At 35.1% G+C, this 20420-nt stretch overlaps 1 protein-coding gene across 1 annotated transcript; it reads right to left on the minus strand.

Annotated features, from left to right (window-relative positions):
* Positions 1–10464: 10464 nt before the first annotated feature.
* On the minus strand, positions 10465–11436 carry LOC122004784 (subtilisin-like protease 3). The gene has a single exon (XM_042559618.1). It carries the CDS (start codon positions 11434–11436, stop codon positions 10465–10467), a length of 972 nt encoding a protein of 323 aa, XP_042415552.1.
* Positions 11437–20420: the final 8984 nt, after the last annotated feature.

The following is a 20420-nucleotide window of genomic DNA, read 5'->3' on the forward strand; positions in this document are numbered from 1 at the left end:
CCCAAGTTTCGAGGAAGGTATGCACATTTTTTACTGTAGCTACTGTTACTCTTCTTCTCTGCTTCCTCGCTTATACACCGCCGGAGACTGACTTGAATATCGGAGGGCCATCGCTGGGGAACCCCTCCCTGACTTGGCACTGACGTTGCTATGGTTGCAGGTCTCTCTGACTCGGAGCCCACCAACAATCAACAGGAGCGCAACGTCCCCAAGCATCCATAACCTCGACTCTCGGACAGGATAATATATTTCTTATCTTTTCTTCATATTTCACCATTTATATAATTAAATTTTAAAAAAATATTAATTAAAAAATATTTTAATATTATATATATTTCTTATCTCATATTGGTCTGTTCTTTTTTTTTTTTTAACAAATATAAAAATTAAAAATTAATATAAAAAAAAAAAAATGGTGTGTCATGATACAAACTATATTACAAATAATTATATTGATTACCTACCCATAATTCTCTATTCAAACAAATGTGGCCAATGCCATATATATAAATTCTCAATGAATCCGTCCAATAACCCATTGGATTCCATCTCGAACTCATATGGCATAAAAAGCGATTCACTCGTCCTCAACACCTCCTCTAATTCGTCCCTAAATCAATACGGAAAAGATAAATCATGAGTGACAATTAGTCATTAAAACATGCAACAAGGCATGGGACAACACTTTCAAATAAGTAGTATCTATTATTAATATGACTCAAATTAAAACACAATTAATAAAAATACAATTTATAATTATTTTTTTATCAAGTTTTAATTTTGTTTTAACTAGTCCAAAATATATGAATTTCAACATGAGCTAACCGTTCACATGGACGGTCGGCCCGCAAATAGTTGACTAATATGACATATTCAATAGAGCTATTGGTATTAAGATGATTAATCAAGCTGGGTAACATTGAGTCTGGATGATTGATTCGGTCCCATAAAATTTTTTCACCTGCCGTAAGAATGAATAAATAAGGAGAGTAATTGGTATTAAGAGCGGTACAAAGAAGGCATTTAATGGAGATGCTGACATCATCTATTGGACTCTTATAACATGCTCTAACTTATACTTTAAATTTATCTAATCGATAAAAAAATATATTGGCTCAACATTTTTTTTCGGATATCTACATAATCAAGAGAAATAGATGAACACATAGGAATTAATTTCATCTCATTCCGAACTCTCTAGGTCCATTAACCGGCTTCGGATAATTTTTATTTTAAATTTTATTTTTTAAAAAATAGCAAATTTGCATTGGATTCTCGCTTTAGATTCGTTGCAAATGGGCTACTTTAAAAAAAAAAACTCAAAAATTATCCGAAGTCAATTAATTGACCTAAAGAGTTCGAAATGAGATGAAATCAGTTCTGATATATTCATATCATTATCCCGATTGTATAGATATCTTCAAAAAAAAAATTGACCTAATATATTTTTTTCAGTGATTTTTTCAATACTAATGTATCTGAAAAATATAATTCATATTTAAAAAAATCACAAATCAAAATATATTGAGTCAAATCTTTGTTTGAACGGATAGATATAATAAGGAGAAATATATAAATATATAGGAATTGGTTTAACCTCATTCCAAACTCTCTCGATCAATTAACCTACTTCAAGCTATTTTTCTTAAAATTAAAACTTTGCAATGAATCTATTTATTCGTTGCAAATTCATGATGAATCCATGTTTCATCGTAACTTCTTAATAATAATTCATGTAATAATATTTGCCTCGAATTCAATATTGTTGTAAAATCTACGATAAATTCTAGATTCGTTGTAAAATTTACGACGAATTTTAGATTCATTGTAAAATCTGCGACGAATTCCGTGTTCATTGCAAAATCGATGAAAAAATTACAACGAATGATTTATTCATCCCTGATTTTGCAACAAATATTTATTTTGAATTGCAACAAATTTAGTAATGAAATATTTTCCATTGTTGATTTGCCACAAAATATTTTTGTTGCTGATTGGCCATGAAATATTTACGTTGCTAAATTAGTTACTAAGTAGTAACAATTTATGTTTTTATTACAAAACTCGTCGGCCTTAAATGATTGGGTTTTTTAGTGCGAAGTGCCTATGGGATGAAAGTTTTTTTCCAGAGATAAGTATTAGTTTTTTTGTTTTTTTATTTTTGAAAAACGAAACGTAATCGTAACACTTGTGAATTGGGGGATTTATGGTTGAGAATAAGACTTGTCAAACTGAGTCAAAAACAACTTCATTACATGCATGCATATATATAAAAACAAATATTATTCGACCAATTAAAACAGCGTGCAATAGAGCTCACAGCGGTTCCAAAGGAGAGCTTGGCCTTGCGGCCATTGAGCAGGAGTTGCCAGAGCATCTAATAGGACAATGATATATATATATATTCAATCATAAAAAGTAGCACAATGATATATATATATATTCAATCATAAAAAGTTGAAGCTCACGTAGTCTAAAGAAAGCAAAACAATAATTTTCCTTAAAATATGTACAAGAAATAACGGGCAGGAGATTTATCTGATTTTTTTTTCTACGACAAATAGGATAGAGAAAGAACTCGTGGAAACGAGGCTATTCGAGGAATCTTCATAAATTCCAAGAATGATTGTTCGGGCTCTGGTGTTGAATAAGATTCATTGTAGGATCCAGCACCAGCTTGTGCATCGTCAGCACTGCCATCCTGATCATTCAGTTGGGCATTTATCGTCATACCGACCACTGTATCTTGCTGGAGCAGGCAGCAACGGGAATTGACCTTCGGGATGTTGGATTGTTCATCAGAAGCAGCAGAAGGAGGCTGGAAATCAAAGTCAAGGAGTTGTGATATAAAGTTCTCGTCGAATAGAGCGTCGCAAGGCAATGATGTGTTTCCTGAAGCCAGCTCCTCAACTTTAGTCGTAGATAAAGTTTAGTCCCAACAGTTTCTGGATGGATGAATTATTGAAAGGTGATACAGTTGGAGCTAATATTATTACCTAAGCATGGTGAAGGAGTGCATTGTGAATCAAAAGCAGGTGTCCTCCAGAAAGAATTTTGTGTTTCCGTCTTATTGGAGATTGATGATGTTGCACAAGGGGGACCAGGTTCGTAAAAGCCGGAGAAAGTGGTTTTAGTATCATCCTTAATAACATCATTGATATGACTTTTAAAATCACTTTGACCATCCAAAACTGAGTACTGAGGATCAAAGTAAGGCGATGCTAATAAAATATCCAAGTACTGAGGATCAAAGTAAGGTGATTCTAATATAATATCAGGTTGCTGACTAAATAGCGGATCAAAGTAAGGCGATTCTAATATAATATCAGGTTGCTGACTAAGTAGCGGATCAAAGTAAGGCGATTCTAATATAATATCAGGTTGTTGACTAAGTAGCGGATCAAAATAAGGCGATTCTAATATAATATCAGGTTGCTGATTAAGTAGTGGATCAAAGTAAGGTGATTCTAATATAATATCAGGTTGCTGACTAAGTAGCTTCAAATGAGGATCACAATTGATAAGTTTCTCAAAATTCTTGCTCAACGAGGTCTGGGGACATTGAAGTAGATGCCTCCTGCAACATACATTTGGTGAAAGTTACAATATAGACACAACCGAATATGTAAAATTTTGATTTATCTATGTTTCAAACAATTTGAGATAGGCAACAAACATATATATCTTCTAGCAAAATTTGTTATATCACATCAAGCTTAGTTTAAATAGGTCAAGGTAACATGCAGTCAGGTTATCACAAAGGATATGCTTTACATTGTAGATCATCATATAAAACTTAATATAATTAATAATATTCATAAAAAGGTATAGTTTAACTAATTTAATCAAATTTAAACAATTGACAAGAAGGAAGCAACTACAATATTCAAAAGGCAAAGGCTTACAATAGACTCCAAAAAAATATATACTGAAAATAAAATCTGATTATTTTTTATTGAAATACCAATAACAAGAAACCACAGATTAAATGATAATATCACTCCGAAAGCTTAGATTTTGTGTCAGCTTGCAACAAAAGAGGTGAATTTCATAAGATGCGGGAAAATATAATTTACATCTACCTGTGTATATGTGCTTGGCCATTGGTAAAATCCTGAGTTGCTTGCCACTGTATATGCTTCCTTGGTTGAGGATCAATCTCTCGGAAGAAAAGAGGTGGTCTTGCCAACTAATAAACAATTGCCAACATGTTACCAGTAAGAAATGACCAATATATACCAACACAAATTGAGAAAAAATAAATCTTACCACAATATCCAAAGCCCCATAGCCACTGTCAAAAAATACTGCCTTAATTGCAGTAATGTCGGACCAATGAAACTCAATCTTGCTCTTCACGCCACCTTCGAGAAATTCCCATAGAAGTTTACGTTTGGCGAAGTAACATTTTGCCATTAAATCTCCTTCATATCTAGTCACAAACTGTTTGCCAATAGAACATAGTGAACTTCTCCACAAAGTTAACCAATTTGGTAAAGGATTACTTGACAAAAACATATGAAAATTAGAATGCACTAGATCACCCATAAAGAATTCATGAAATGCACCTTCAAGGAAAAAAAAGATAATGACTCGAAATAAACTATGTTCCAATGGCAGATCCCTAGTTGATAATTGTAAGTGAAACTCAGAAATAAAGGCAAGTAAAATTGCTCATCATTTTTCTTTTTGGTGGACCGTATCACAGAAAGTTACAAACACAAATAGGAGGAAAAGGTTGAGAAGAAAAATTCTGCTAAAAACAGAAAGATTGAATAGATTGCAAATACAATAATATAAAACCAGAATAATGCATAGACAAAAACTTCCACAAGAACATACAAATAATAACAGCAAAGAGAGACGTATCATTTACGTAAACCATCAAATTTTTCCTTATAAAATCCTCACCTCCCATGTCCCAATCCTCAATAATGAGGCATTAAAATGTGAAGCTTTGATCTTGCTCAATGAGCTCGAAGAAGCTGAGTTTGATTTTACACCAACTTTCGAGCCCTTCGAGCTAGTGACGCATAAATTTTTACCTGCCTTTGACTGAGAAAGCATCATATGAATCGACGGACTCTTCCTGAGGCGAAGATCCAACGGTTCAGGTTCCCCAAGCAAATTGTTGTACACAGCCTGCAACAAGGTAGTATCAGGAGCTGGTATTACCTCTTTTCAAATGACACAGATCCATACTTAGAAAGTGTACCAAGATGCAAGGACAGATCTAGAAATAAGAGAAGGACAACGCTAAACTTTGAGTGTCGAAAAATGAATTAAGTATCAAATACAATTAAAAAAAAATAATTTTTTATGTCGAATTATAGATTATAAAATATAGTTTATTTTTTGAATTGGATTAGAGTATAGGACAATCCTATCTTTGCGCTAAAATGAGTAGAATATTTTTTTTCAATATATATATATATTATTTCACACCTAATGAGATTTATTTATTTTAATATATATAATTAATTTGAATTAATAATTTTTTCTTATTTATTCTTTTATATTCTACTCATATTTTTTACCTATATTTCATATTCTTTAAAAATTATTTTTGATAAATTTAATTGAGATTAAACGGATTATAAATAATATAGGATTGATTTATTTATATATTAGGATTTTTTAAAAGAAATTTTTTCATTAATATAATAAAAATATATAATTATAAAAAATCCTTTTTAGTAACGTTTTAAATTTAAAATAATAATAATAAAAATACTCGATTAAATTTAAATAAGATATGAGGTAGGAATAATTAATGCAAAATCTTTTTCATGCAAGATTTGATCGGGATAAATGAAAGCAAGATTTTTGTTTTTATTTTCTATGGCACTTTTTGTGATTTGAAATAGATGATTAAACATGTAAAAAAAAAAAATAGGCTAGGCTATAGCCCAGGACGAGCCTAAGGTAAATCCGTCTCTACCAAGATGGGGAAGGAAAGAAAAAGATCGGTCCTTTTGCACGAGATCATGAGAACCTAATCAAATTGATCGCTCAACGAGACAAAACATAATGAGAAGAGAAAGTGAGGGATCTACTTGCTCACTAGAAGTGCTCGTGTCCCTGGCCCTCTTGTTGAGACGTACGCGCTTCTCATACAAGGGCTCCTCCACTTCTAACTTCCCCGCCGGAGGAGGTGGAGCCGAGTGCGAGGTGGAATCAGCTCGGCGCTTGCTGGAAACCGAAGACCAATCCATTCCGCCGGAAGATATCCAAAGTAGGAACCTTAGAACGCCCAGTTCCGCTGCTTCTCCGCAGTTTTTACGCTTCGATAGCGTAGAGGTATTTCACAGAAGCAGACGTGGAGGGATTTGTTCGCGAGGAAGGTGGAACAATTTCACAGAAGACGTCGAAGGGATTCTTTAATAGGGAATATTTTTGACCGAATTTAGTAAGTTCTTCCCACGTGGCATATACATTGGCAGAGATATTTGGGAGAGATATATTTCTTTCTAAATATTTCCTAATTTTAAATATCTCGGTAGAAAAGGAATTTCTTTTAAATATTTCCTAATTTCAAATATTCTTTTTGGAATGATATATTTTTTAAAATATTTTCCAATTTTAAATATCCTATTGGAATGAAATATTATAGAGGAGATTTGAATGTATCTCTGTTCTAAAAAAAAAAAAAAACTTTAGATTTATATGGAATTTGAGATATTTAATAAGTGGTTAAGCCAATATTTAATTTATAAGATATTTAATTATAGAATTTGAGATATTTAAGAAGTGGGATATTTAATTGATAATGTAAATATAATTACCATAAAAAAATATCATTATTCTGTGTACAAGTTGGCGTCATTATGCGAAAAACCTAATAACTAACTTATATAACATATTATTTGATCAATCATGATTTTAACCTAATTAAATAATATTTTAACGAGCAGACTATATAACATTCATTGTATTTTAAATGAATAAAATCATGCAAATATAATTGATAGTAGAAGTTAAAGGGTAATTTTTATAAGAGAACTAAATGTAGAGGTATTTTGGGATTAGGGCATTTGACTTTTTTTTTTTAGAAAAATATACGTTAATATGACGTCTCTTAATTTGAAATGCCCTTTTAATTTTTATATAAAAAACTTTGCGTTGAACATAATTAACAAGTAAAATAATAAAAAGAGCACTTAATACTTGTCTATATATTATAATTTTATCCATGATACATAATTCATCCAAAATTGAACTTTGATTTAACATTATTTAAAAAAATCGATACGCGCAATATTTTATGATTAAAAACCTATCATATTTTCTATGTATTTTTAATGGAAGACTATATTTACAACCTTACAACCCCAACAGTTAGTAGTGGGTTGTGGCAGTTGCAATTGCAGAGTAGTTGCTTGTCACACCCCACAAACCCCATTACACTCCCTCATTCCAAGCTCTCTCGATCAATTAACCGACTTCAGGCTATTTTTCTTAAAATTAAAACTTTGCAATGAATCCGAGATTCATCGCAAATTTGCAATGATCCTGAGATTCGTCGCAAATTTGCAATGAATCTGTTTATTCGTTGCAAATTCGTGATGAATCCCTGTTTCATCGCAACTACTTAATAATAAATCATATAACAATATTTGCAATGAATTCAATATTGTTGTAAAATCTACGATGAATTCTAGATTCGTTGCAAAATTTGCGACGAATTTTAGATTCATTGCAAAATCTACGACGAATTCCGTGTTCATTGCAAAATCGATGAAAAAATTACAACCAATGATTTATTCATCCCTGATTTTACAACAAATATTTATTTTTATCGTTGAATTGCAACAAATTTAGTAATGAAATATTTTTCATTGTTGATTAGCCATAAAATATTTTTGTTGCTGATTAGCCATGAGATATTTACGTTGCTAAATTAGTTACTAAGTAGTAACAATTTATGTTTTTTTTACAAAACTCGTCAAGTTTTCGACCTTAAATGATTGGGTTTTTTAGTGCGAAGTGCTTATGGGATGAAAGTTTTTTTTCCAGAGATAAGTATTCGTTAAAAATCAATTCTCTACTTTATTATAATAAATTTATCCTCTTCTAGTTAATTGGGTAGCCCGTATGGTTGATGGGAGTTGTGGATGTGGATGCAAAAGTAACTTGTGGAGAAAATAATTTGGTTGGATATGAAAAGACATTGATGTCAATTAATTATAGTACGGAGAAATTCTTATTTTTATATAAAAAGGAAAAGATTTGACAAAAATAAGTTAACGTCCATCCATTGGAGACTAATAAATTAATATGGACTAAAGTGAATGGTTAACTAATGGTATAAATACATATTTTAAAACACTATTAAGCTAATGATTGATTAACCATCTCTATTTGATATATATATATAGGCATACAAAGAATAATAGTTAGCATACCTTCATATGAACCGAGTTTGCACACCTTCATACATATATATGCGGTAGTAGGTGGCATCTAACATGGATATCTAATATAGCTTAAATTTATTTTTTTAATTTCTTTTATCTATGTATAACAATTCTGTCCTCTCTTTTTTAAAGTACCACTTTGGTGTCGTGGATCCTTTGGTCAATGTCAAACTCTTTAGAGTCCTAAGACCGTCTCTAACTTACATCATCAAATTTGATGTAATTTTCACACTAAAATAGTGTAATTTCAACACCAAACATTATTTTAACTCCAACCCATTATCACCATATCACACAAAAAAGGAATATTCTTTAGAATATTCTATTATTCTTATTAATTTTTTTATATGATAATTATTATATTTAAAATTAATACTTCTTAATATTTGATATTTTAAAATTTTTAAAATTCAGTATCCAACTAATTTATATATATATATAATTTTTATTTTTAATTTTATTATATAATTACTCATGCATAAATATATTTTAAAAATATTATAAAATCACACACAATTAGGATAAAATGTTAGGGTATTACTAAATGGCCAGAATCTGGCCAGCTAGAATATATGCATGGGTATTTTAGTAATTTCATATGACCACATTAATTATATGCATGTCCATGCATGCATTTTAATTGGGAGATAGAGATTTCTAGCTGGCCAGATTCTGGCCAGCAAGATTTACTCAAAATGTTATAATATTATTAAAATAATTTTAAGTTTATGTGTGGCTTATTAGTATCGTTTGTACCATGTACTTGTTTGTTAAGCTTAGTTAATTATGTTTTTAAGTTTGTATTAGTAATATTTTAATTTAATGTCATTACTTTTTTATTTTGTATGTCAATGTAATGAGTAATGTATTGTATATTTATGCATATCAAAAATTTTAATATTTTATTGTATTATGTTTATGAAATTAGTAATAATTTATAAATGTAATTATAATTAAAATATATTAAATAAAATTAAAATAATAATTTTAATAAATTAAATATTTACAAATATACATAATAAAATTTAAATATGCTATTAAATACACTTAATTTAAATTTATAATAAATAATAATTACATTTAATTATACTATAAATAAAGATAAAGAAAAGAATTATTATTAATTAATTACATTTCATCTTATAATAATATAATAAAAAAAATTCTCTCCATCACCAAATATGGTTATGTGGTGTTGCACTATTCACATCACCATATTTGGTGTGGGTTTTGGTGTATGGGTTGTAACAATTTAGTGTTAAATTGACACCAAATTTGGTGTTTTAGTGATGGATTGAAGATGCCCTGAGGGTATTGTGGGTTTTTTTTTAAAAAAAAACTTATAAAAATATTAGTTTATGATATTGAAAGGAAAAGCATTATTTATACGAGTTCCCACCCTATTAATTCATTCATACATTCTTAATAATCATGAACAATAAATAATATTTGAAAGGGAGCAGACAATTGTAAGCTCGAGCTAGCGCTTCATCAATCAATTCGGAGCATAGATGATCAATGGGCTCGTCACCACATGTTTACAATCATCGGAAATCCAAGTCAACATTCACTCCACAAATTTAATATCGGAAGTGGGAGGTCCGCCAGAGCCCCATTCCGCGCTCACGGTGAACGACTTCTACTCGTTCAGCTCAGTGAACGTCAACGTCTTGGGGGTGACAGTAGCCAACACGAAAGTCTTTGATATGGTCACCGATACCGTGTACCTCAATCTCGCCGGTCCCACGTTCGGGACCGTCCGGCTTACCTTGGTCGTCGCCTTGGTTTTTGGGGCCAGCATAATCGATGGGTAGTTGAGCTCTTCTTCCCTCATTCTCTTCGAGCAGTCCACGACTCCGTGCGCTATAATTCTAACTCTTTTTTTCCCGAATTTACCGCAGATGTAGGAGATGTAGTCTTCGTCGGTGATGTCATAAATAAGTCCAGGATTAGCAACTTTGTTAGGGTTGACGTGTCATGCGCCCTTGGTGAAATAGAGTGCCGGTTCTAGTAACTCGTCAAACATGTTAGCATCTGCCGTAGTGAGCTAGGATCGCCGACTTGATAGCTGCCGGTGACTAAGTAGGGTGTGTGGCTTTAAGAGCGCAGCAACACCACTGAGGTGAGGCATCGATGTGGATGTGCCAGATTTGATAGCATACTCCGGAGTGTCACTGGAAGGAATCCAAGCCGTCACGATGTCAAGGCCAGGGCCGGAGATGTCTGGCTTGAGGATTCTCGACGTTGTTCGAGACAACCCCCGGGAGGAGAAGAAAGCCACGACGGGGGAGGGGGATATGCCCAGATTCGTCGTTCCGTTAAAGATGATCGACGCAGAGTGGTTGGAAGCTGAGATTAAATACAATATGAGGTCGGAGCCATCTTGGGAGGTGAGCCATATTCCAAGGAAGTTCAGCTCCGTCATCAGAATGGTGGTGGCCTCGACTTTAGGGGAAATGAAGATTAATGCCCTGGCGCCATGTGACTTGATGAATGCCGCCACATCTTTTGGAAATTCGCCGTCGGCCTCACAGACCCAGATGCTACCCCTGTGACTATCATCGGGTGGATCCATGTCGCAAGCCCTTGACTCGGTAGAGTAGTAGAGGGGAAGAGAGTTTTTAGTGAAGTTGCAGGGCTGGTCGAGAGACACTCCGAGAATCACCTTCCCGTTGGGAAGCTTCACGGAGGCCCTAAAGCTTCGGTCGATGCTGCTGGCCGCAACGGTGAGGACCCACGGTGCCTCATTGGAGAGGGTGAAGTTGTCAGGTCCATCGTTGCCTGCACCGCAGCTGACGAAGATCCCCTTCCTGGCCGCGGCGAACGAACCGATGGCGATGAGATCTTGGTCCAGTGCCGAGCCGCCGCCAATCGAGATAGAGAAGATGTCGACGCCGTCCTTGATACCTGCGTCCAATCCCGCGAGGATGTCGCTGACATTGCAGCCGTCTCTATGGCAAACCTGGTAGATGGCGAGGTGAGCCCGAGGGGCCATCCCAGCGGCCGTGCCATTGGCCATAAGCCGAAGTAGCTCGCATTGCGGACGAAGTTACCTGCGACAGTGGAGGATGTGCAGGTCCCATGCCCGTACTCGCTTCCGTAAGCTGCGGCTCAATGGGCTCCTCGACTTGAATAATGTAACGGCTTGCAGAAGAAGAAGAAGAAGAATAGACAAGGAAGGGATTCGAGAATAAGGCGAGGAGAAGAAAGATCAGCCATGGCATAAGATCCATGTAGAAAATCTAAATTGCTATATCTTCCGAGAAAGATCATCCGTACTAGCTATATATATAGAAGGCCGTACGCTACCAAATATGGAAAACATATGTCATTCAAATACAATAGTTGGTCCGTTGTAAAATCTACTAAATATATATATCGTATTTATATGATTATTATATAATATATATCATAATTACATTCACATTTGGTGCGTCGATTCTAAAACTCTCTTGCTGGCTTGCTGCATTTGGAGAAATAAAACCACGCGTGTAACATTCAAAATTAAAAGGCAGAGAGCGAGTTTCTATTAAAAACAAAACCACGCGGTCCAGCCATATATATATATCACTTGGCTACAATAGATTCACATTAAAATTAAAATAAAATGAATTATTGAAGGTGGATTTAAGATATTTGTAATAAATTAACGATTTAATTTTTCTATTGTTGTTTAGTAAGTAGCTAGTAATTTTTATTGGTTATTGCCCAGTTAAGGAATAAAAAATCAAGTAACATAATAATAAACCCCCTTTCTTAATTATTAGAATTATTTTCAAAAAAAATTAAGAAAAGATTAAAAAAATAATTACATCATATATTTCTTGATGCATCTGCCTAACGGATTGGGAGACGCCTCAATGACCATACTCTTCCACACACATATATATATATATAAAGCGCGAACTCTTCCTCAAACTTCTACTTCTAGAGTGCTATTTATAGCATTCTAAGAAAAAAAAGTTATTGTTACTGACGTGACATTGGAGCCACCTCAGATCACTTGGAGGCACGCCTCCAGTTGGATAAAACTTTATCCTTAATGCAACAACAGTATAACAATTAATGTTCAATGGAGGCGCCTCAGATCATCTGAAGACGCCTTGACTATTGTTCATCCGAGGTGCCTCCAGTCGACTGAGACGCCTCTGTTCCCTTTTATAGTCGTTCCTTTGTTAGACATCTGAGGCTCCTCCAATCTAATCTGAGATGTTTCGAACACTATTCATCTAAATGGTCAATCTCAGCATTGACTATTATTTTCCTCACACTCGCTTAGATGATGCTCCAACCGTCCAAAGTTTAGCTCATCTGAACACAACTCCGGCCTTCTCCTTAAGCATACTTCCTCCCAGCTTTTCATCCCACGAACACTCTGCGTGCATCCTTCTCGCTCCACCGATGCACTCTTCCGTAGCTCCTAGTCCCTTGAATGCATCGAGTCCATCGACTCGCTTCTCATGTCATTCTTCTTGCTCTCTATGTCTTCGATCGACTTATTGTGTTCTTAAGTCCCTATACACTCATACAAAAGACATCAAATATACATGGTCTAAATTAACTATGTTGATCACATCAAAACTATCACAGGGTACTTACACTTTTTCATTTTGGTTCTAGTTTATTAACATCTCCCATGGGTTGTACCTTCTTCCATATGAAGTCTCCCACCTGAAAAGAGCACGGGATGGCTTTCTTGTTGTATGCCTAGCGCATGTGTTATCGATAAGCTTTAAGACGTGTCTTTGCTTTTTCTCTGGTTTTAGTAACAAAATCCAACTCCATGAATCTTTTATCTGCATTTTTTGCTTCATCTTCATAATCTTGTATGCGAGTAGATGTAATGCCAATCTTGATAGGGACTACTGCCTTTTCTCCGTAAACTAAATGAAAATGAGTCATTTTTGTGCTATCGCAAGGGGTTGTTCTATAAGCCCAGAGGATGCTTGTGAGTTCTTCTACCCAACTGCCTATGATATAAATCCAATTTGGTTTTTAGTACTTAGATCAATTTTGGATTGACCACCTTTGTTTGACCATTACTTTAAGGATAATAAATGGAGGCAAAAGCTTGTTGAATGCCAACGTTTTGACACCAGTTCTTCAACTCTTAGCTTTGAAATTGCCTGTCATTATCTGATAGAAGTTTACGAGGGATACCAAACCGACAGACTATGTTCTGCCACAAGGACTTTAGAAGCACCTTTTCTATAATTTGGGACAAGGGCTTAGCCTCCACCCATTTTGAGAAGTAGTCTACTACAACTAAAAGGAACTAATTGACTTGTCAGAACTTCCTTTACTTAGTATCCGATCAACCTTGACTTGTGAGAAGGTTACCATTACCTAGCATAGAGTAAACCTTGATCTGTTATAACTTCTCATTTTATGTCTACATTCAATGAATTTTGATTTGGCAGAACTTCTCTATTGCAAATTATTTGATTCTCCTTGATCTATTTGAACTTTTCTCATTATCAAGTATTCGATCAATCTGAACTCACTTAGACTACGCGTCTGATGTTAAGTGTTTAATTCTCCATGACTTACTTAAACTTCAGTTCTTATGATAACTCTATGTTGGACTTTCAATCGCCAAATATTCAATTAATTGTGGCCTAGTTATGTTTCTTTATTATCAAACATTTGATCAACCATGACCTGTTGAACCATTGGGAATTGATAGAGGAAGGTGAATATCGATCGCACTTTTTTGTTTTTCGTGTTGTGTTTGTTCTTTCTACAAAATTAGTTGCAGAGGAAATAAAATAACTTAAATAATAAAGATAAGAGTGCACACCGGATTTACTTGGTTCACAACCTCCAAGGTTGTTAGTCTAAGGCATATGCACAAGATATGCATATTCACTAGTGTTCCCTTTTTTGGATGACTTCTAGAGGCAGAGAAGCCTTCTTAAAAGTTTGATTACACAAGAAAAAGTATTAAGATAAATAAAGCACGTATAAATAAATACAAACAAACTCACCATGAACAGTGTCAAAGTCTTGAATATCTCTCACTCCTCCTAACGCTTACCTGGCCACACGAGCCAAACTTAAAAACTCTTTATGAACAAAGAGGAAGAAGGTGAGTAGTCTTCTGCCTTCGTCCCCCTTTTAAAGAGTTGAATCAATCCATATTTGATCGACTGAAAACCTTATCCTGTCGATTGAACCTGGTCAAACCTGATACTCACAACTGAGCCCTTTGTGATCTAGACTGAGCCACGCCATCTCGTTGTTATCATGTTTATCGATCAACTGAAAACCTTTTGGTCAATTAAACCAATCCACATTACTGAACCTATTGGTCCCAGTGCGGTCGACAAAAAAGGAAGAGAGGGGGTGAATTGCGTGCAAGTTAGAATTTTAAAAACTTCTATTACTTTTCAGCGGCGTTAGTTAAACAAGTAATAAAAGTATAAAAAAGAAAGTAAGGGACACAGAATTTACTTGGTTTGCAACCAGGGTGGTTGATAATCCAAGGCAGAATTGTGCTCACTAAAAGTCTCCTTTCTTGGAGATGGAGAAGCCCCTTGCACCATTGAAACCACAAACAATTAAAAACAAAGATTACAAAAGTTAAAGCAAGTGTGTTATATCAAATGAAGGTGATCAACACTCTATTTATAGTCAACTGGTCAAAATAACCATTTTGATGACGTGGCACTCTCGGGCATCTTGACCCAATTTATGTGGCCCCAGCGGTGCAAGTCTATCTGCTTTGCAACAGCTTGAGAATAAAATTTTATCCCTTCTCGGGCACCTAGACTGGTCCGGGCGCATGGAGTGTCGCTGAAGTGGACCCAAGCCTTATCCACGCTGCAACAGCTCGGCGAGCCACCTGATCGGAACTAGAGTGGTTCAGGCACCTAGAGTTCAGGTGCTTGGACTTGCCTAGGTGCTTGGACAAGTCAACTTTTGTGTTGACTTGTCCGACTTCTACTCCGATCGCTTTGGGTGATTTCTCCAGCCATCTAGAGTCGAGCTCACCCGAACCCAATTCTAGCATTGTCTCTTCGGACAATCTTCCACTCTGGTTTGTCGTCCATCGAAAGCGTCGTGCACGTCCTTCTCGCTCCACCGGCGTACTCTTCGACAACCTCTCATCCCTCGGATGCACTAAGCCTGTCGATTCGCTTTCCGTGCAATCCTTCTTGTTTGTCGCATCTTTCACTCAACTTCTTTTGTTCATAAGTCCCTGCACACTTAGACACAAGACATAAAAAATGCATAACCTAACTTAACCCAATTGATCACATCAAAACTTACCCATGATACTTACAGAACCAAGTTCGGACTCACATCCGGTCAATCAGCCCAACTAGTCGACCATATCATTTTTCGATCAACCAAACCGATTTAGGTCAAGTTCGACCAGGGTCAAGTCAGCTTCACTCTGGACTTGATTTGGCAACGTTTGATTATGTGCGACTGCATTTTGTCTTGCTTCCTGCTCCAAATTTCTACAAGACAAGCATACAAGCAACCAAACACACAAGCCTAATCTTGTAGTCTACCTGACTAGATTGGTTTACATAGTTCTTGCTTAGATGTCACTCCTCCAAGACTTTTTTAAGCTATTTAGGGTTCACTCTCTTAGGATATTTTCGTTTGTCAGGCATCCAATTACCCTTGATTTGCTTGAATTGTTTCTTTACCTAATATTCAGTTCTCTTAACCTGGTAGAACTTTCTCTTGCCAAGCATCCAGTCACTTTTGATCTGCTTAGACTTTTCACTTGCCACATATCCAGTCAATCTTAACCTATCTGAACTTGTCATTTGTTAGTTATTTGGTCAATCTGACTACATTTTACCTTTGCTAGTCATCCAATTAACCTTTGACTTGACTAGACTACTCATATCTTATCATATTTGGATCAACCTTTAGTCACCCTTGATCAAACATAAATTGAAACTTTGGAGATTGATAGCACCTACCATCTCTTCCTTTATTGATATTTGCCAAATTAAGAGGATATTAATTTTTCTAACTTAAACATTCCTCTTATCCTTGCACGCAGAAAAAGGAAAAAAAAAAAAGCAATTACCTAAGGTCCTTCTTAGATTTTGCGTCAACAATATTTTTCCTTAATCAAAATTTCCAACTATACCTTTGAAAGGCCATTGTTTTTTCTGTGAAAATATTAACTTTTAACACTTTGAAAAAAAATTCTTTAACAGTTAAAATTTTATAAGAATTTTTAGGTGCATGATTTTTAAAGATCTTTTGTAATGTTAGTTTTCAAAGTTTTAATTTTGAAATTTTCAAGTAAATTTCAAATAACTTTTACAAAATATTTCAAACGAATAAGAAGTTTTAAAAAAAATTAAAACATTTTTCAAAGACTTTAAAATACTTCGAAGTATTTTTTAAAAAACATTTCATGTGATTTTTAAAATATTTTCAAAAAAATTCTAAATGTTTTTCAAAAACTTTGCAAGTGAATGGATTTTCAAAAAATTTCAAACTATTTTTATAAAGGAGTTTTTAAGTATAAAAATATTTTTAAAACTCCTTTTGAATTTTCATTCAATTAGTGTCTCTTTTTAATTCGACGTTCCTTTAGGACATCCTTATTGACCATAAGAAAGATATATCTATGTGTCTTAGGGGACTAGGAGTTTAACATTGACCAAAGGATCTAGACTCTAAGTCTTAAATAATTTCAAGAAAATATTTCTATAATTTATAGATTTTTAAAACCTTTTTCAAAAATAATTTTAGTTTAATTGTGTTTATCATCTCACTCGTTCTATGTCTTGGTTCAGACAATACATGTTGACCTTATTAGTTCTATGAGATGTTTTTGCAATTTTATCTAATTAATTTTAATTTTAAATTTAGGAAGGTTGTTTGACCTTGAGTTAAATTCAAATTTAACCGAATCAATTGAATAAACATTTTTAAAATTAGTTTTCAGGTCACGACGAAATATAGGAGTCTTCTTAATCAGATCAACGATCACATCGTTAGACAAAACCTTTTTTGGAAATTACATACTCAATTTATTGAAAAATCTTGATGTAACTTGTTTAGGTTGAATTAATTAGCTTCATCAATTCTACTTAATTAGGTGAGGTAAGATGGATGTGTCTTATCCAAGCTAAATGCTTCCTATCCCTAATGTACTGTTTTTTATTCACTTGGAAATGGAACATTTAGTATTTCCAAAACTCAATTTTGATTAGTATGAATTCCTTTGACACACTCTATACAAATATTAAAGCCTGACAAATCAAGAAAATCTAGAATTACTTGTAACCTTGCGACCCAACCAAAATAAGGATCTCTATTATTATGTTCCATATAAGCTTAATTAATCATTAATGGATATAAACTGAAATATGAAATATGGATGTCCATTATTCTTATCAAATGGAAACCAAATAACAACAACAGAACAATAGTGTATTTACCTTTCCTATTATTTTATTTAATAAATAATAATTCATCTTGAAAACTCTAAATAAAAATTCCAAATCCATTTAATGTATGTTTTGGTGATCTAAAAATGAATAAGAAATCATAATATTAATTATTTAATACCACATTGGGTAAATATAGCTAAAATCACATTATAGTTACTAATTGAGTCATTCATCCTAAACTATTAGGATTCAATCAAAATCTTAGGAAAGATTTGATAAAGATCATAAATTTAAAAGAATGTAGGATATCATCATTAGCATAAAGTATTTTTAAAAATATTAATTTAATCAATTTAATGGGTTCAATTTTGGTTTTAAAAATCAAACTTTAGTTAAACCGATTAAATCGATATTATGGATTGAACTGAACTAAATCAGAACTAAGCCAAACCAAACTAGAACCAAACTAATATTATGAATTGAACTAAACCAAATGTAATCAAACCAAACTAAACCAAATTAAATCAGAACCAAACCAAACTAAAACATTTAGTTATTTCGGTCTAAAATCGAATTAACCGATATTTTATCGGTTAGGTCAGTTCAGTTTTTTTTAAAAGTTCGGTCAATTTGGAAAAAAAAAAAAAACATCGATCAGTTCAATTTTCAATTTAATCGGTTCGATCTGTTCGATTTAAACTGATTACTCACCCCTAACTATCACAGAGCGGTGGTGGATATGAAAACACTGGTGGTGGAAGCTACGATCCGATTAGTGGCGGCAGCAAAAACTTGGGGAGGTGCTTGGGGGCCTTTGACACCTCGTCGGGAGGCGGTGATCGTAGGGGGTGGAGGTGGCAATGGCAGTGGAATCGGATTAATCCTGGGCAACTTAGCGGAGGCACTTGGGGCCTTCAACACCTCCTCGCGGAGTAGGATCGCCGGGGTGGGGAAGGCAGGGACAGCGGAATCATTGGCCCCAAAATCTTTGGCGATTGTCTGGCAGCGCAGGAGGCGGCGATAACCATTATAACCATGCCATCAACGAGAGTCATTGAACCTGAACATGAAGTTGAAGATTGGTATAAAAAAAAAAAAAGAAGAGAGTTTATAGTGGAGATTTGAGGAACGGAAGATGCAAAGGCATGTGAACGGTTAGGTATTATTAAAATTCATATACTTTGGACTAGATAAAACAAAATTAAAACTTCATAAAATAAGAATAGCTACTATATATATATATATTAAAATGGCAAACCCATGCATAAATATATATGCTCTATCTATGTTTTATTTTATATTACCGACGGGACTGTGCAACGTCATGTCATTCAGACTCAAGAACCCAGAGCCATTTACCAGAGGCTGATGAACAAGGTATTCCGATGGTAGATCGGCTGTAATATGCAGGTATACATTGACGACATATTAATTAAATCTCTCTGAGCTGTTGACCTCTGTACATATATCAACGAGACCTGTCGAACGCTGAGGACCTATGGAATAAAGTTGAACTCGAGTAAGTGTCTGTTCGGCGTGAAGAGTGACCGCTTCCTGGGCTACATCATCACCGAGCGGGGCATTGAAGCCAATCCAGACAAGGTCAAAGCTTTTCAAGACATGTCACCGCCTTGGAACTCGAAGGAAGCTCAACGGTTGACCGGTCTTACAGCGCTGTCCAGATTCATATCCAAATCGTCCGACCGGAGCCTGCCGTTCTTCATGGTGCTTCGCCAAGTCACAAAATTCCAGTAGGACGCCAAGTGCGATCGAGCATTGGAAGAGTTGAAGCAATATCTGAACTCCTTGCCTGTATTGGCCAAGTTGGTTGTGGGTGAGCCACTTTGGATTTATCTGTCATCCAATGAACAGGATCGGGTCTGGTTAGGCAGAACAGCCAAGATCAGCAGCATGTATATTTTTTGAGTCATATATTGAAGGATGTAGAGTCTCGCTCACCGGTCTTGAAAAATTAGTGTATGCTTTGATTCTCGCCGCTAGAGACTTTGTCCGTACTTCCTAACACACATAATCATCGTGCTAACTAACAGTGCCTTGGGATGAGTCCTCCTCAACCCCGAAGCATCAGGAAGGCTAATCAAATGGATGACCGAGCTAAGCGAATTCGGCATTCAATAGCAGCCTCGAGCGGCGATTAAGGCTCAGGCCTTGGCAGATTTCGTCATAGAGGTCCAAAGTGGCGAGCCAGAGGCAACATGGAAGATATACGTTGACGGCTCGTCCACTCGGCAAGGCAGTCGAATTAGCATACTACTTATCTCACCACTGGAAGACCGGATGCAGCTTTCTGTTCGGCTGGATTATAGAGCCACTAATAACGAAGCAGAGTATGAGGCACTGATAATCGGCCTGCAGGCAGCTCGGCATGTGGGAGCCGTGAAAGTCCTCATCTACTCGAACTCTCAGTTGGCCGCTCAACAGCTATCCGGGATGTTCGAGATAAGCAAACCCTGACTCAGGCCTTCGAGAAGCTGAAGACGAACTTCCAGGATGTCATCATACAAGAGATCCCCCCCCCCCCATCGGAGAACCAGGCGACAAACGAGTTGGCAAAAATAGCCAGTTCGTTATTGCCAATCGTCCAGGGGCGGATGTACCGGGGGGCGGT

This window comes from Zingiber officinale, chromosome 7B (genome assembly GCF_018446385.1).
Source record: "Zingiber officinale cultivar Zhangliang chromosome 7B, Zo_v1.1, whole genome shotgun sequence".
NCBI lineage: Eukaryota > Viridiplantae > Streptophyta > Magnoliopsida > Zingiberales > Zingiberaceae > Zingiber > Zingiber officinale.